This window comes from Megachile rotundata, chromosome 4 (genome assembly GCF_050947335.1).
Source record: "Megachile rotundata isolate GNS110a chromosome 4, iyMegRotu1, whole genome shotgun sequence".
In the NCBI taxonomy this organism is placed as follows: domain Eukaryota; kingdom Metazoa; phylum Arthropoda; class Insecta; order Hymenoptera; family Megachilidae; genus Megachile; species Megachile rotundata.
Genome location: NC_134986.1, coordinates 7552391 through 7567454, shown reverse-complemented (window position 1 = coordinate 7567454; position 15064 = coordinate 7552391). Strand labels below are relative to the sequence as shown.

The following is a 15064-nucleotide window of genomic DNA, read 5'->3' as shown; positions in this document are numbered from 1 at the left end:
ACTAGTTGCTTAAGACTGATCCACGTGTGTGATAAGAAAAGTATACACTCCTGATAAAACCAGTAAAAACCAGTGTGCATTGTCATGTCGAATCTGTCGTGTAATCGGCTTAAAAACACTTTTAAAATAGATACAAGTGTCATCTTTACTACGCTATACAGCTGTCTTCTTATAATTATTATCCATGCAACAGCGAATGTGAGAAACGATGCAATATTGTAGAAAATAATTTTAGACTTGAGTTTCTAGATTTTTAGAATTTTCGAACTTTACAATTTTTCGATTTTGGAATTGCAGGATTTTAGAATTTTAGAGTTTTACAATTTTACAATTTTTCAGTTTTGGCACTTTGGATCTTTACAAAAATGCTAATGTGTTAACATAAACATATTAAAATTTCAATATCAATAAAATCTTGTCATTCATTGAGAGAAGAGATATGAAGCCTTGAACCCTTACAGTATTATTATACCAGAAATATTGTGAATTTTGCAAGTAATGTAACGAAATAATGTTTCCATCTTTCCAGGGAATAGAATAATCAACGTTCAGTGTCGAGCTTGGGCAAAGAACATAATATATTCATCGGCTAAAGGAGAAAGAGGCAGTGGTTCTGTACATTTTGAGTTAATGATCGACGAAAAGATGTACAGAACAGCTCGTTCGTCGTAAAAAATTATCCATAGGGAAATTAGCCGGTAAAAACAAAGTCCGACAAATCGACAAAACACTTGAGGGTCAAGGAACAATTTTTACGTGCTCAGGTGAAATTCAGATACTAGTGACTACTAGTATTTCGGCAAGATTACATATGTACAATATATTACACGTGTTGTGAGTAGCATTCGAAGAATTAATGCTATGTACACAAATTCCATTCGCAGTGCCTTCATTAGCGTTGTTAAATTTCAAATCTTCACGCTTTCGGGTTTGTAAATTTGCAAAATTTGTTGTTTGAAGATTTTTAAATTTGTATACTTGCAATTTTCAAGTTTACGAATTTAGAAATACAGGGGGTCACAACTAGTGTAGATCCCTGAAATGGGGGTAGCTGACGTGATTCTGAATAACGTTAGCTACCCCTCATTTCAGGGACCTACACTAGATTTTTGAACTTCGCATTTGTAGATTTATAGATTGAGAAATTTTCAATTGCGAATTTTTGAATTTATAAACTTTCAAGTTATAAAATTTTGGAAATAAAAAATTGGTAATTTTTGAAACTTCCAACATCATACATTTATGGAAGTTCTTATATTGCCAATAACTATAGTTGATAGCAATATAACACGAGCTATACTCAAACTTGAACGAAGATTATTTGAGTTATTGGCGAACATTGCTGTAAAAATGAAATTCATTATCATTATTTTAAAAAACGAAACTAGACAATCTATTATATTTCATGAGAAAAAGATTCATTTCACACTTTAAAGAAAAATTCAATTGCTGGTACTTATATTATACAGATTAACTTTTTTGAACAATTTTGAACCACTATTTTGTAATTTCATACAATACAATTATTACGCGGGTAAAAATCAGGAGAAGAGGCAACGCGTAGTATCATTACTTTGTGATTTACCGTGATAAATAGATGTAAAGAAATATATTATTACCTCGTTATCTTTTTAACTTCGTTTATTTATATCAGTTCATCAGCTTAGACATAGCTATACTGCAACTAAATAATATTTAAGTATTTTAGATACTTCATAATGTAAAGTATTCTTGACATATTTTATCTAGGAGGTTTTAAATGAAATTGAGAGATGAATTAACATAATGTACAAAAATCTATAATTTTCAATTCTATTTTCAAGACTTTTTCTGTATATTATATTTTATCAAATGAATCTTGGTTAAAAAGTATTGTTTAAATTCATATACTGATTGAATACAGCTGTCTGTATTATATTACAGTTAAATTATTATGTTATAAATTATCTAGATACTTTGCAGAATTACACACAGATGTAAGAACAAAATCTATGTTGAATCTCTTTCAATAATTTTAACGTTTCATTCAAATCAAGTGACTTCAGATGAATATTGTTATAGTTTAAGAAATATTGCAATAAGTAAAATATATTGTGGTTGTTGTCTTGATAAAATATTGTAAATAATATGCCCTGACGTGATACAGTAAAAATTGGTGTGATCATTTAAAAATGAGGATTAAACAGAAAGAAAATATTAGGATCTCAATGTTGCAGCATTAAATATCGCCAGTTATTTTAAGAGTTATGCTTACAATAGGAACGTATAACTTTCAGGACACTGATTTATCCAATCTTTTGTTCAGTTATGATGGATCCAAAAGTATTTCATAATTTTTTTACATTAAAAACTTTCCAAATACTCACATTGTAAGATTTTCCAATTTTTCAACTTTTAGATTTGACAATTTTCATACTTATTTATTCTTAAATCTTTAAATATTCATGTCTTCACAATTTTATGTTTTTCAATTTTAATTGTTGCTTTGGGACCTCATATAATTGTACAAAGTTTGGAACAAATCAATGTTCCAAAGGTCATACACACCCCTGTTGTCAGATATAGGTACTTATTAAATGTATGTACTTATGTCGTTTATAACGTTCCCATAGGAGATTGTTTAACAGCATTTTGTGCTGGTAATAATGTATCCTGTTGTATAAATAAAAACAATTTTTAAATGTGAACAAATTTTTCATATAATCATTCACTTATAAATACTTCAAAAAGATGTATATATAAATGTTTGAAAAAATGAAAGATAATAAAAAGTGTCAAATCATGCTATCCAATTAAATTACTAATATACTTTAATTGCATGTCAGCATCTGATAATGAACTATAAAACATAATTTGTTCCTTTTAATGCTAGCAATAAATATAGTTTACAAAAAGTAAGCTATTCAACTATAATTTTATAGACAGGTTGTTAAGGTGTTACAGAAATAATACAATAAGTATTTCGTCTTTTGTAAAACGATGGTTTATTTTTAGCACATTGTTCAAGTATTTTGAAAACATGAAACTGACTTTAGGCCTCCAGTACATTTACCATGTTACATAGTTATACTTCCATAAATTTAAATGTATCCTGGCAGCTGTAACTTATACATCATTGGAATATATTGCCGGCAATTAAGACACATGGGCGTAGTCAGGTTATCAAACAAGAGGGGGGAAAATTTATCTTCAGGTAAATTTTATTATGTTACTTTAAACTATTCAATCTTAACATATTTATTTTTAGGCACAAGACTTTTGATTAGATTTCCCATAAAATGGGTAAAATTCAATATTTGTGTTCTAGGAATAGAACGTCACTCTATTTTTTGAGAAGGGTATGCACCCCTTTTTTACCCCCCTGCCTACGCCCCTGCAACAAGACATCAAAATCGCGCGACAACTTTATAAATATACACAATATTTTTTAAATATATTTACAAATACACAGATATAAATGACACTCTAAAATTCAAAGAATTCACAAAATGTCCGCTTAGCTAAATTTTCGAAAGAATTCCAAAACGGTCAGTTTCTTGAAATTATAATCCTTGTGATATTCTGGGAAATTAATACTATCAGTGTTTGCCATTAATCTCTGACGGTTTTTTTTTCGCAATAAAAATAACACTGTATTACCCGCTTTAATAATGAAAGATAAATGCAGTAATAAATTAAAATAATTGTAACAATTAAAAAAAAACATTAGCTTCTCTACATCCAGTTATAATTGTATTAAAGTGAAACTAACTGTACGATTAAATACATAATTTTGTCGTAATACGATTTTGTCTAAATAATTCTTTTAAAGGGGTAAAAATTTTCTAAAAGATTTTCACTGTTTTGGAATTAAATGTCTGATTGAAGTAGTCGACGAGAACTTCAGGCGAGAAAATCTTATCTATAAAAATACATGTATACACATACAATACGTTTACATACTTTAGAAGCGAAACATATATTATCTTTGTCACGTTTAAGAGATCTATTCTGTTTTTAATAGGCATTAGTACATACAAATTTTCATGATAAAACATTGGAAAATTATTGATAACTAGCTAGTTCGAGTGCTCATTTTCTAAGCAAAGTTATCTGTACGCAATTCTAATAATCTCAAATTTACATAAGGCACGTTTAATTATTTTAGAACGAAATATTATTGTTCCCTTGTTAAACATTAAAATCAGCTCACGATTTAGTTGTCGATAATCACTCTTGATTTGCAAAAAGATAAACATTTTAAGTAAAGAATATTTATATTTTTTTAAAACAAATTTACAGAATCGAAATTTGAACTGAGCCAATACAAATATCGATCAATCATAATTTAACAATAGAAACACGATACATAGACATAAATGTCCGTTACATTTAACTATGACATCGAGAAAAAGAAATATATCTAATATTTACTGATAACATTTACCACATGAGTATCATTTAGTTATTATTTAACGTTAAAATATACCCATATATTCACGTACAATAAATATATATATTTGTTTTTCATGTTAAGTTAATGAAAATTACCCCCGAATTAAACGAATGTGATCGAAACTGCAGATAACCTCTAAAAATTTATATAGATCGGATTTCAAATTAAAAATCCTTTTAACTTTGTACTCGGCAAAAGTATCATCCACTTTGGCAGCAGTTATCGATTTCTGACGGCTTCGTTAATCGATTCAAAAGCGTCCAGCTATGTCGAAGAGTCAGAAAACACGAGATTCGCATCCATTTTTTTGTATGTTAACAAAGAAGAGGCCAGGACAATTATGCGGACGACGTTAATCTATCATCAACTCGAAATGAACTGCGCCTAATTTCTCGTGGCGTCTGTGCTGAATGTTTTTCGCCCACGCCTTGCATTCTACGTTTATTAAAATTCCAGCTGCAAACAGAAATTTCATTAGTTATTCATCAAGTTTCATTTAATCTTATTTCATTCAGGTTTAACTACTTCTTGAAAAATATTTAAAGACCTGTTTCGTGAACTTCATAATTTATTTAAGGTGGAATTTGTAAAAAATTATTGAAATTAATTGACACAAATGTTAGTATATTGTTTGATATTGTGAAAATGAATATTTGTGTAAGGATTTGTAAGCTTGAGAATTTATAGATTTGAAGATTTAAATGATCTTAAAATGCTGAAAACTTAATCTGTGAGGATTTGTAAATTTAAAAAGTTCAAAATGTTCAAATAAGAAGATTTAAAAGTAAGATAAATTTTACATTGATCTTCCACAGTAGAAAATAAATGAACGGCTCTTTTTCTGGTTAGAAGGAAACGAACGTCGTGAATCCTAGCAACATTATCACATTAAACCCATTTCTTGATACTTACTGCGTGGTCGAACAAAGTGAACAGCTACCAAGGGACTGAGATAACCCTCAGAATTTTCGAACGGATAAAAGTAACCCGGGAAACCTCTTCGTGGTATGTAACGAATTGGTCCAATGTTTTCTTGATCCGCCGGATTCTCTCCTTCGCAAGATACCCAAACCGTATTAAGTTCTAAACTATTATTTGCTTTCACACTGAGGATATGTTTCTTCAGTTCCAATGGCATTTTCTCTGGCAGCGATTCTGTATCATTGTAAAACTCTGGTCTCCAGCCGTATATCTGAAAACATTGATTGATTTTAATAAAATATATCTACTTATTAAATAAGATGAAGTTTAGCTCCATAAGTTTGTTTACTTGTTAGTCTTGTTAAGAAGACAAATATACCTTGTTAAGCTTGAGGAATATGCACGGAGCGGATTTATGATAATTGTATTGGTTCTCTTTAGTACAAGGATTCCAGTTCTTCACGTCGACATCGCAGACCTTACCAGGAGGAGGGGGTTGATTGTAGTCGCATTTGTTAATGTTTGCACCAAGACCAGGAATCGAGCCTGGCGTTATATAGTCTGAAAGATTATTGATCGTGTAATATAATCGCTCTTGTACCGTAATGCTAGTGCTTAGGTATTCATAAAGAGTTTCCTGAAGATTAAATTCCCTACCGCTAAATATTTGCGTCGTTTGTGCGTTAAGATAAAGAGGTGGGTTTAAAGTTTCATATATTCGTGAATGTAGAAGAAGATTTAGGTGTACATATTTTACTATTTTAGTACTTTACTAGCTTATTAGATTACTAATGTAGTAATGTACTACTATACTTTACTAGTTTGTTACTTTACTATCTTACTACTTTACTATTTTACTACTTTACTACCTTACTACTTTAGTACCTTACTACCTTACTGCTTTACTACTTTACTAGTTTAATAGTTTATTACTTTACTAGCTTACTGTTTTACTACCTTAATACCTAGCTACTTTACTACTTTAGTATTCTAATATTCTGTTATATAACTACTTTAATATTCTACTGTTTCTCTACTTCATTTTTCTACTGTACTATTATATTACTATTCCACTATTTTCCTTCACCAATATTACTATTTATTTATACTATTATTCCACCTCTTCTACTACACAATTAGAAGTTAAGTATTTTGCTATTTTATTCTTTACCTCTTTACAATTTTACTATTTTACCATTACACTACATAATCATATTATTCCTCAATCATATTACTGTTTCACTAAATCTACTCTTCCAGTAGAAATAAAAGAAAATAATGAAACTATGTTACATGTACATAAAAAGCAAATATAAAATACATGTTTCATGTTACATTTTAAGTCATGAGAGATGAGAATATATGAAATGAATAGTAATAGTCGTGTACATATTTGACACTGAAACATTACAAAAAAACTATTAGAAATGGTACTTGAAACAAATTGTTAATTTTGTATATTACCTTTCAAGAATGCCTGCAACGAATCAACCCAGTATTTGTAGTTTTCGCTGTCGGTTCCCCTGTACCAAATCAATGTGCTCTCCACGTTTTCTAGTGGAGGCTGTGGCCTGAATCCCAATCCTATAAACAAAATTGAACATAAAATTATTTGAAATACCATTTCATTGAACGTGACAAACTCCCCAAGTAAATGAACCTTCATCTCAGTTAATCATTACGGATATAAAGTAATGTTTAGATCTGTTTATCTTACCAGGATTTGTTCCAATTATTGAGCGTTCCAACTGCCACCTTGGTATCCTTGGATCCAACGTTTGAAAGAAACCCCAGAAGCAAATTGCAACCAATGCAGCCAGTACTCCGTAGAATATCAAATAGAACAATCCTATTTTACCTGCAAAACAAAATTTAATTAGCTTCTCTTGATCTAATAACACATCTCTCTTAGTATGTCAATCTGTTGTTGTTTTTCTCGGGTTACAGTAAGATGCTTCTGTTTTTCAAGCTTTATATCTAATTATACTGGCATTCAAGGTGATTGCTTGCAATTTTTGTGAGGATGTAGTGGTGGAGGATATTGTTAAGTCACTTTTATTTAAGTTTTCTAGTTTTCATTTCCTGAATTTACATATTTTTAAATTTCAGTGATTTTAGATTGTTAAAATGGCAAATCCTCAGATACTCAATTTTTCAAATTCTAATTTATAAGTTTCTGGATTTCAATTTTTCCAACTTTCCAATATTTCAATTTCCAAGGTATCAAATTCCAATTCTCTAATTCAAAAGTCTTTAAATTCCAATTTCTCCAATTCCAAAGTTTCCAAATTTTAATTTTCTAAATTTCCAAATGACCAAATTCTAATTTCTCAATTCCCAAGTTTCCAAATTCTAATTTCCCTAATTTCCAAGTTTTCAAATTCCACATTCTCCAATTTCTGAAATTCCAAATTCCAATTTTCCCAATGTCCAAGTTACCAAATTTCAAATTTTTCAATTTCTGAAAGTCCAAATTCCAATCTCCCCAATTTCCATATTTTCAAATTTCGAATTTACCCAACTATTAAGTTCCCTAATTCCCAAATTAGCAAATTTCCCAAATTCCCCAAATTCCACAAATCCTCAAATTCTGAAATTACTAAATTCCTTAAATTCTAAATTCCCCAAAATCCCCCAAATTTCCAAAAATTCTAAATTTCTCAAGTGCCCCAAATTTCCCAAATCCCAAAATTCTGCATCTCCTAAAATTTCACTAATCAATGCTGAAATATAATAAAATAATACTTAATGATTACATGCTGCATTAATGTTTACAATTTTGTGAAAAATCAAAGGGCACGCGAAATATGTTTTACGATCGAAATTAGCAACTGGAATGAACTCAATCGTGCTGCATCCGAGTCTCGTTTTCTATATTTCCGTTTTCAATTCATACATTTCCGTTTCGTTTCACACAGTTTCACATGACTGCGCATTGTACATATTTCTGTGAGAAATAGTTATTGCATGAATGAGATTCATAATGCGTGATTTATGTGTTCGTAGTACTATGGTTATTTACTTTTATTGCTTTGTATATTACTTGTTATTGTTACATAATGAGTTGTTTAAGATTTAAAAATTTTATATTTCAAAATTTTTAACTTATCTAGTTTGCAAATTTAAAAAATTTGAAAATTTCATGACTGATAGTTTCTAATTTATCTAGTTTGAAAATTTTTTTATTTTTAAATTTCATATCTGATATGTTTTACTTTATCTAGTTTAAAATTTTTTAAATTTGTAAATTTCATAAGTCATAGTTCTAATTCATTTAATTTGAAAATTTTTTAATTTGGAAATTTCATATCTGATACTTTTTAATTTATCTAATTTGAAAATTACTATGGTTGAAACAGATTTTGATCTACAATAATAATGTGGAATAACATTTCAATATGTTTTATTCAAAATGGAAATATTAGTGTTCAAAATATTTTGTATTTCTAAACTTATGAATTTCTAAATTGTTTAATTGAGAATTTTAAAAGTTGATAATAATTCAACAAAAGTACAAAAATATTCCTCTTTAAAATTTTCTATATTTCTAAATTTTTATATTAAAAAGCTTGAAAGTTAAAAAATTTGATATTTCTATATTTTTACATTTCCATTTAATAGTTGTAAATTTCCACATTTAATGTTTCTAAATTTTTAACTGCAAAATTATACATTCAATATTTCTAAATTTTTAACTGCAAAATTGTACATTTAATATTTCTAAATTTTTAACTACAAAATTGTACATTTTTAATGTTTAAGAAATTTAATCTGCAGAAATGTACATTTAATGTTTTCAAAAATATTTAATTTCCAATCTAGAAACCATATAAACTATCATAAATGTATTATAGAAATTAAATGTATGTAAAATATGTAACAAGTAGTCAAATATAAAAATTTGACAATAACATCAACAAACGATTGATTAATCATAAAATAATGACAGGTTGTCACAATTTGTAAGCACCTGTAAAAAATATAGCCGGGAGGTCAGTTCGACGAAGAGTGGAATTGCAGAAGCGACCTTGTCAGACATTGAATCGGTACGTAATTGAATTGTTCCACTTGACTAGACGCTTGGATATCTTCCTTTGAATTGACCCAGCGATTAATGCAATTAACCTATATTATACAGCATGCCACCACGCGCCGATTAATTCCATTAGCCCTAACCCAGACCTCGGTGTATCGCAAAAATCATTGTGATTTGCTCAGATTTAATCTGTGTTTTAACGCGTTCTTTTAGGAAGACATGTATTAGAGTGGTTCTAAAAAAATTCTTCGTTGCACATTACATAAGTACACGTTATTCTTACAGGTTAGTCTTGAAATGAGAATATTAATATTATTGTGGAAATATGTGGAAATGTTTAAATTGGGGTGGCTACAAAGTTATTTCTTTTTCGGACATAACCTATAAAAGGTTAGTATATGGGTGGAATGTTAAAAGGTTTCAAGTACAAATTTACTGTACTAAATTTTCGAATTTCAAATTATATAATTTGTAAATTTTACAAATTTTAAATTGTAAAATTGCAAAATATTCAAGTTTTCAAGCTTTCAAACTTCAAAATTTACCAATTCCAAATTCCCCTAGTTATAAATTCTCTAGTTTCCAAAATCCCAACCTTCTAAATCTCAAAATTTCATATTTCTAAATTCCCCTAGTTACAAATTCCCCACTTTCCAAATTCCTAACCTTCTAAATTGCAAAATTTTCAAATTCCAAATTCCCCTAGTTACAAATTCCCCACTTTCCAAATTCCCAAATGTTCTATATCTCAAACTTTCTCAATTCCAAATTCCCTTATTGATAAATTCCCTAGTTTCTAAATTTTCAACCTTCTAAATTTCAAAATTCTCCAGTTTCCAAACTCCCAACTTTTCAAATTTCAAAATAACCCAGTTTCCAAATTCCCAACCTTCTAAATCTCAAAATTTCCCAATTCCAAATTCCCCTATTTACAAATCTTCCAATTTTCAAATTAGCCAAATCTCCTCATCCCCAAATTACCCTTTGAAATTTCTAAATTACTCAAATTTGAAATTGCCAAATTATCCAAATTAAATATTTATTTACACAAATATGAAAATTTCAAAACCTCTTAAAATTTCAGCATACATTATACATTTGCTATAAATTACTATAAATCACTTTCAATTACAAAATTTTTATTTTAAAAATTTTCAATAATAATTTTAAAAATGCCAATATAAATTGTAATGAGATAACACTATTATCATAGTATTCATAATAATGGACTAAATAATAATTTTTTAACTAGCTAGTTCGTATAAAAAACGTTCTATTTCCGCTAATTAATCCACCGTCGTATCTGAACATAATTATATTTGTTTGTTTCTACCACGAGCCATTTGTAGGATCATACAGAAAGACGATAAGCGAAATCTTAACAGTTAACCACTATATTATATTACCGACGTTCTTTCGCGTAATACGATATCCATTATATCACAAGGACTTCGCGAAAAAGACAACTATAAGCCTTTGTGTTACTCAAAATCATATTCCAGACGTTTTTATTCAAATTTCAAATACTGAATATTGTTTACGCTATTTCTAAATTATTCCATTATGATATTTACAAGTTTTATATTTATATATTTTTAGATTTCTTAATTTGCAAAAGTTGTACTTTATTTCTTATTCTGCAAATTATCAAAGTTCTAAATTCAAAAATTTTTATTTTCTGAATTTCAAGTTTTAAAATTTCATGTTGTTAAATTTTTAGTTTCTAAATTTCAAGTTTCTAAAATTTTAATTCCCAAATTTCAAGTTTCTAAATATTCAATTCCTAACCTTTAAGTTCCTAAATTTTCCATTTCGATATATTAATTTTCTAAATCTTCAAATCCTAAGCTTTAAGTTCCTAAATTTTTAATTTCTACATTTCAAGTCTATAAATCTCCAATTCCCAAATTTTTAAATTATAAATTAAAACTTGTTTACATTTATAAAGTAACCTTGAAACTATAAAAACTTTGCACTACGACTCAAACTTTATCTACCCCTTACAAACATAACACCGTAGTAAAATTAATTTTATAATAATTCAAATATCACCGATAAATATATACATTTTTCTGATAAATTCAATATATACCATACACGAAATACTTCGTATACAAGATTTATCTTCACCGTTCATTTTCCAGCAAAAAATATAATACAAAATACCGGAAGGTTATCAGCAAGCTGCGCAACGTACATATCACGTTTGAAACAAGATTTTTAAGATTTTGAAGAGAACAATGTTGAACGAAAGCTATGGTCGCGTGGGTGTACCCTTCGGAATGGCCCTAAGTTACATAATGCCGTAATGCTTCCATTTAACGCCAATTGACCTCGTTGTACACGTTTGCGCTAAAGGAAGTTTAACAATTGCCATTCAGCCGAGCAAACGTTGTGTGCGCCGCGAATTAGCCGCGCTTCGCGCTTCCGTCTTTTTCTCTCCCTTCCTTTATTTCTTTTTTTCATTCAACGTCGTCCTTATTTTATAGCTGATCCGTCGAAAATGTGCATGTACCTAATCATTGCCCGCTACGATCGTCGCGTTACGTTTGCACCGCTATAATTTTGCGGATGGACTTTTATAGACTATAAAAGCAAATTATAGACCATAAATTAGAACGCTCGGTTCGTAGCAGTGATTCTGTTTGAACAATGACGGCTAGTGGTTTTATCCGAAGAACAAACATTTTTTAACTCCTAAAAATTCAATTACATTTTTATATTAATATAACTTCACTTGAATTTTCAATTTTTTAAATTGTCACACTTTCTGAGTTATCGAATTTTTAATTTTGAAAATATATAATGATATATGGGTAACTCACTTATTATTTCTATGTATTATAACAAATATAACTATGTAAATTTATAACGATTTATGCAAATAAATCTTCAATTGATTACACAAGTCATTTCAAGACTTAACTGTCATTTATGAGGATACAAAAATTATATTTAATTGTAACGATACATGAAAGAAAAATTATTTCCATCTTAGAACATTCTACGTATCATAAACATTTGCATACCAGGAAGGTCGATGTCACCCGATTTTAAAACCTATGGTAGCGAAAAAGCGGCTGTAAGAGTAAGTAGAGAAATCGTGTGGCGCCAAATTCAAATCGCGTGGCGAGAAATGGCACGTCGCGCTGAAAGCTAAGATTTAAAGGGATATTTTTCTTCATAACATAAATATATAGATAAATTAGAATAGATACGAGTAACGTTTACAAATGTGCGTCGATATATCGTAATATCGATGAATCGATATGAAGATACATTACGAAGGCTATGTAACTGGAGCATGCACAGAAGGGTAATAGTATCAAGGTGAATACCGAGGAAAGGATAAATAGTAGGATAGAGTTGAACAGTGAATACAATTTACAAGAAACTGCAAAACAATGACAGGCTTCTGAGCTAATTAACTGAAAGAAGTAATCTCATAATTCGGTCTATATCTCAAGTTTTTGCGGGTCTTCTATTTACTATTGAAACAGTCATTGTCACTAGATCGCTACATGATGCGACAGAGATTAATTTTTGTGAGGAACATGGTAGGGAAGTTTGAAACTTTCTATTTTAACGCAATATCGTTCAAGGTGTATCTAATTTTGTAACCTTCGGTGGACTGTTATTTTATTATGCTGAATACGAACCTTTAAATAGTTTCTTTCCGGTGCCTATGGTTTCGTAAACGAAATTAATGTTGGGTAAGATTTTTAACCAAAAGCACTGGTACTTAGATGTAAATAAAATCTATGAGGTTACTCTATTAAAGGTTACAAAATTAGGAAAAAATTATATAATTTATGTTAATTTGTTCAATGATCAGATATAAAAGAAATTTTATTACAGTTGAAGGTTAAATTTTTACAGAGTTTTACAATGAATTTTTAACAAATTTTTGTCATACTTTTTAATGAATATAAAGTGTCCGAAATATTTGAATTCATCAGTGTCAGCAATTAAGGTCATTGCATTCGTGTCACTTTTGTGCAAATTGACAAACAATTTTATCGTTTCATTTTATAAATATGTTTAAACAGGATACAAATATACGTGCTCTTTTGCAACTAAACAATTTATTCGAATGAATGAAGTAATTTTCTATTAGAAGATGGTGCAAGAACCATTTGAACTACAATTGCTTCAACAGTTAACATTACTTGTGATGTCATCTGATTATGTTGTGTTATATTACTTTTTTATTATATTATTATGTTGCTTTTTCTTGTTAGAAAATAAATAACTCTTCTAATCACTTTTGAAACTTTTATTAACTAATTAATAATATAATACATTAATAATACATTTATTTTCCTTAAAAAAGAAACAAGATTTCAAAGAAGAGAATATGATCAAACTATCTATCTTTTAATTTTCAATAATTAATAATTATCCTTTATTTATAATGTTCCAAACCCAATACAAGTATTTAATGCACATAATTTTAATAATTTTCGTTGTTTGTTGGAAAGGGTAAAGGAGGAAGTATTTGACCTGATTCCGCCTGTCAAGCTTGATTTAAATTTAGCGCCAAAATTGATTCCAAACAAAAGTATACAAAGCAATAAAAATACAAAAGTAATTACCACTTCTAATTCATTGAATCAATCGCTTTAATTTATTATATACAAATTCAATTCAAAAAATTCAAATGTATAATATTTTATTCAAATATTTAGTTGATTCAAATATTTCATTGTTACACGTGTTTAATCGATACGTACGTCTTTACAAAAAGTATTGCACTAATTGGTCTCCACGTACTATACTTCAACTTTCACTGCGTAGTAAGAGACATAAATTACAAATCTACTACAATGAAAAGGACCTGTTTACAAGTTCTTACAAGTATTTACAAATCGCAATAAACACAAAAATAAATTTCATACAGCCTTGCGCATGCGCGATAAAGTTCCCCAAAATCTATCAAAGATCGAAACGCTCGCATTTCGAGCGTGCCGAGAACGTTTCACCGAAACAGTGACATAAATGAAAAAAATATACACAACGAGCGTAACCGTAGCGATAGAAGAATAAACAAGCAAGCGTAGGAAATCGATTATATCGATCGAGACGATCGATCCGCTCGGATTTAGCGAAAATACGAAAACACTGTGCACTAGGCGGCTGGACTCAGCGAAGAAAACGCCCAAAGCGCGTCGGTTTGCGTTTGTGTCTCGCTTACGGTATAACTTACCCCAGCTACTGGCTGTTCTTCCCATAACCGCGCCTGTTTCGCGATTGTAAATAAAAGTCTTTAAAGACTGGCTGGTCGACATGCTCGGTGGTTTAAGATAGGGGTTCGCCATCTCCGCGGTGACTATCTTCGGATCCTTGCTGACCATCGCGTCGTCCAGGTGAAACGATATTTCCCGTTGGAAGTTACGCACTTATCACGTCCCGTTTAAATTCGCGTACTCGCACCGGAACAATCCAGGATAAACGCGAAACAACACGACTGACGGCACTGCAAGTTCGCTGCACCAAAAACCGTGAGTTCCTCGACGTCGGCTGGCAGCTTCTTCGCTGCCGACAGTTGGTTGTTCAGCGCCACCAGGTTGACTAAACACGCTACGTCCGTGCAGGCTTCTTCTTCATCTCGTTTCGTTGTACTGTTTTCTTGCCGCTTTCTCTTTCCCTCTCTGCCCCTCCTTAAATCCCCA

At 29.9% G+C, this 15064-nt stretch overlaps 2 protein-coding genes across 2 annotated transcripts in view; one reads left to right on the top strand and one right to left on the bottom strand.

The window, feature by feature from the left end:
- LOC105661739 (sodium/potassium-transporting ATPase subunit beta-2-like) overlaps positions 1–9403 on the top strand; it is a 28231-nt gene extending 18828 nt beyond the window's left edge. The window contains exons 7-9 of the mRNA XM_012288949.2: positions 530–5053; positions 5285–6052; positions 9306–9403. Of these exons, the coding sequence (XP_012144339.2) occupies positions 530–672 (143 nt within the window). The 3' untranslated portion in view covers positions 673–5053; positions 5285–6052; positions 9306–9403. The remainder of the gene's footprint in view (positions 1–529; positions 5054–5284; positions 6053–9305) is intronic.
- LOC100876091 (sodium/potassium-transporting ATPase subunit beta-2) lies at positions 2961–14971 on the bottom strand. Its single transcript, XM_003704850.3, has 6 exons — positions 14599–14971; positions 7074–7214; positions 6821–6940; positions 5736–5917; positions 5348–5627; positions 2961–4891 (listed from the first exon to the last, which is right to left on the bottom strand). Exons 1-6 carry the CDS (start codon positions 14744–14746, stop codon positions 4788–4790), a joined length of 975 nt encoding a protein of 324 aa, XP_003704898.1. The 5' UTR covers positions 14747–14971; the 3' UTR covers positions 2961–4787.
- Positions 14972–15064: the final 93 nt, after the last annotated feature.

What these genes read in the sequence shown, in the direction of transcription:
- LOC100876091 (XM_003704850.3), bottom strand. Translation starts at nt 14,746, where the DNA reads ATGGTCAGCAAGGATCCGAAGATAGTCACCGCGGAGATGGCGAACCCC. An exon ending in AAGAACAGCCAGTAGCTGGG is followed by an intron (nt 7,215 to 14,598) that starts GTAAGTTATACC and finishes TTTGTTTTGCAG; the next exon opens with GTAAAATAGGATTGTTCTAT. An exon ending in TCACTTTGTTCGACCACGCA is followed by an intron (nt 4,892 to 5,347) that starts GTAAGTATCAAG and finishes TTCTGTTTGCAG; the next exon opens with CTGGAATTTTAATAAACGTA.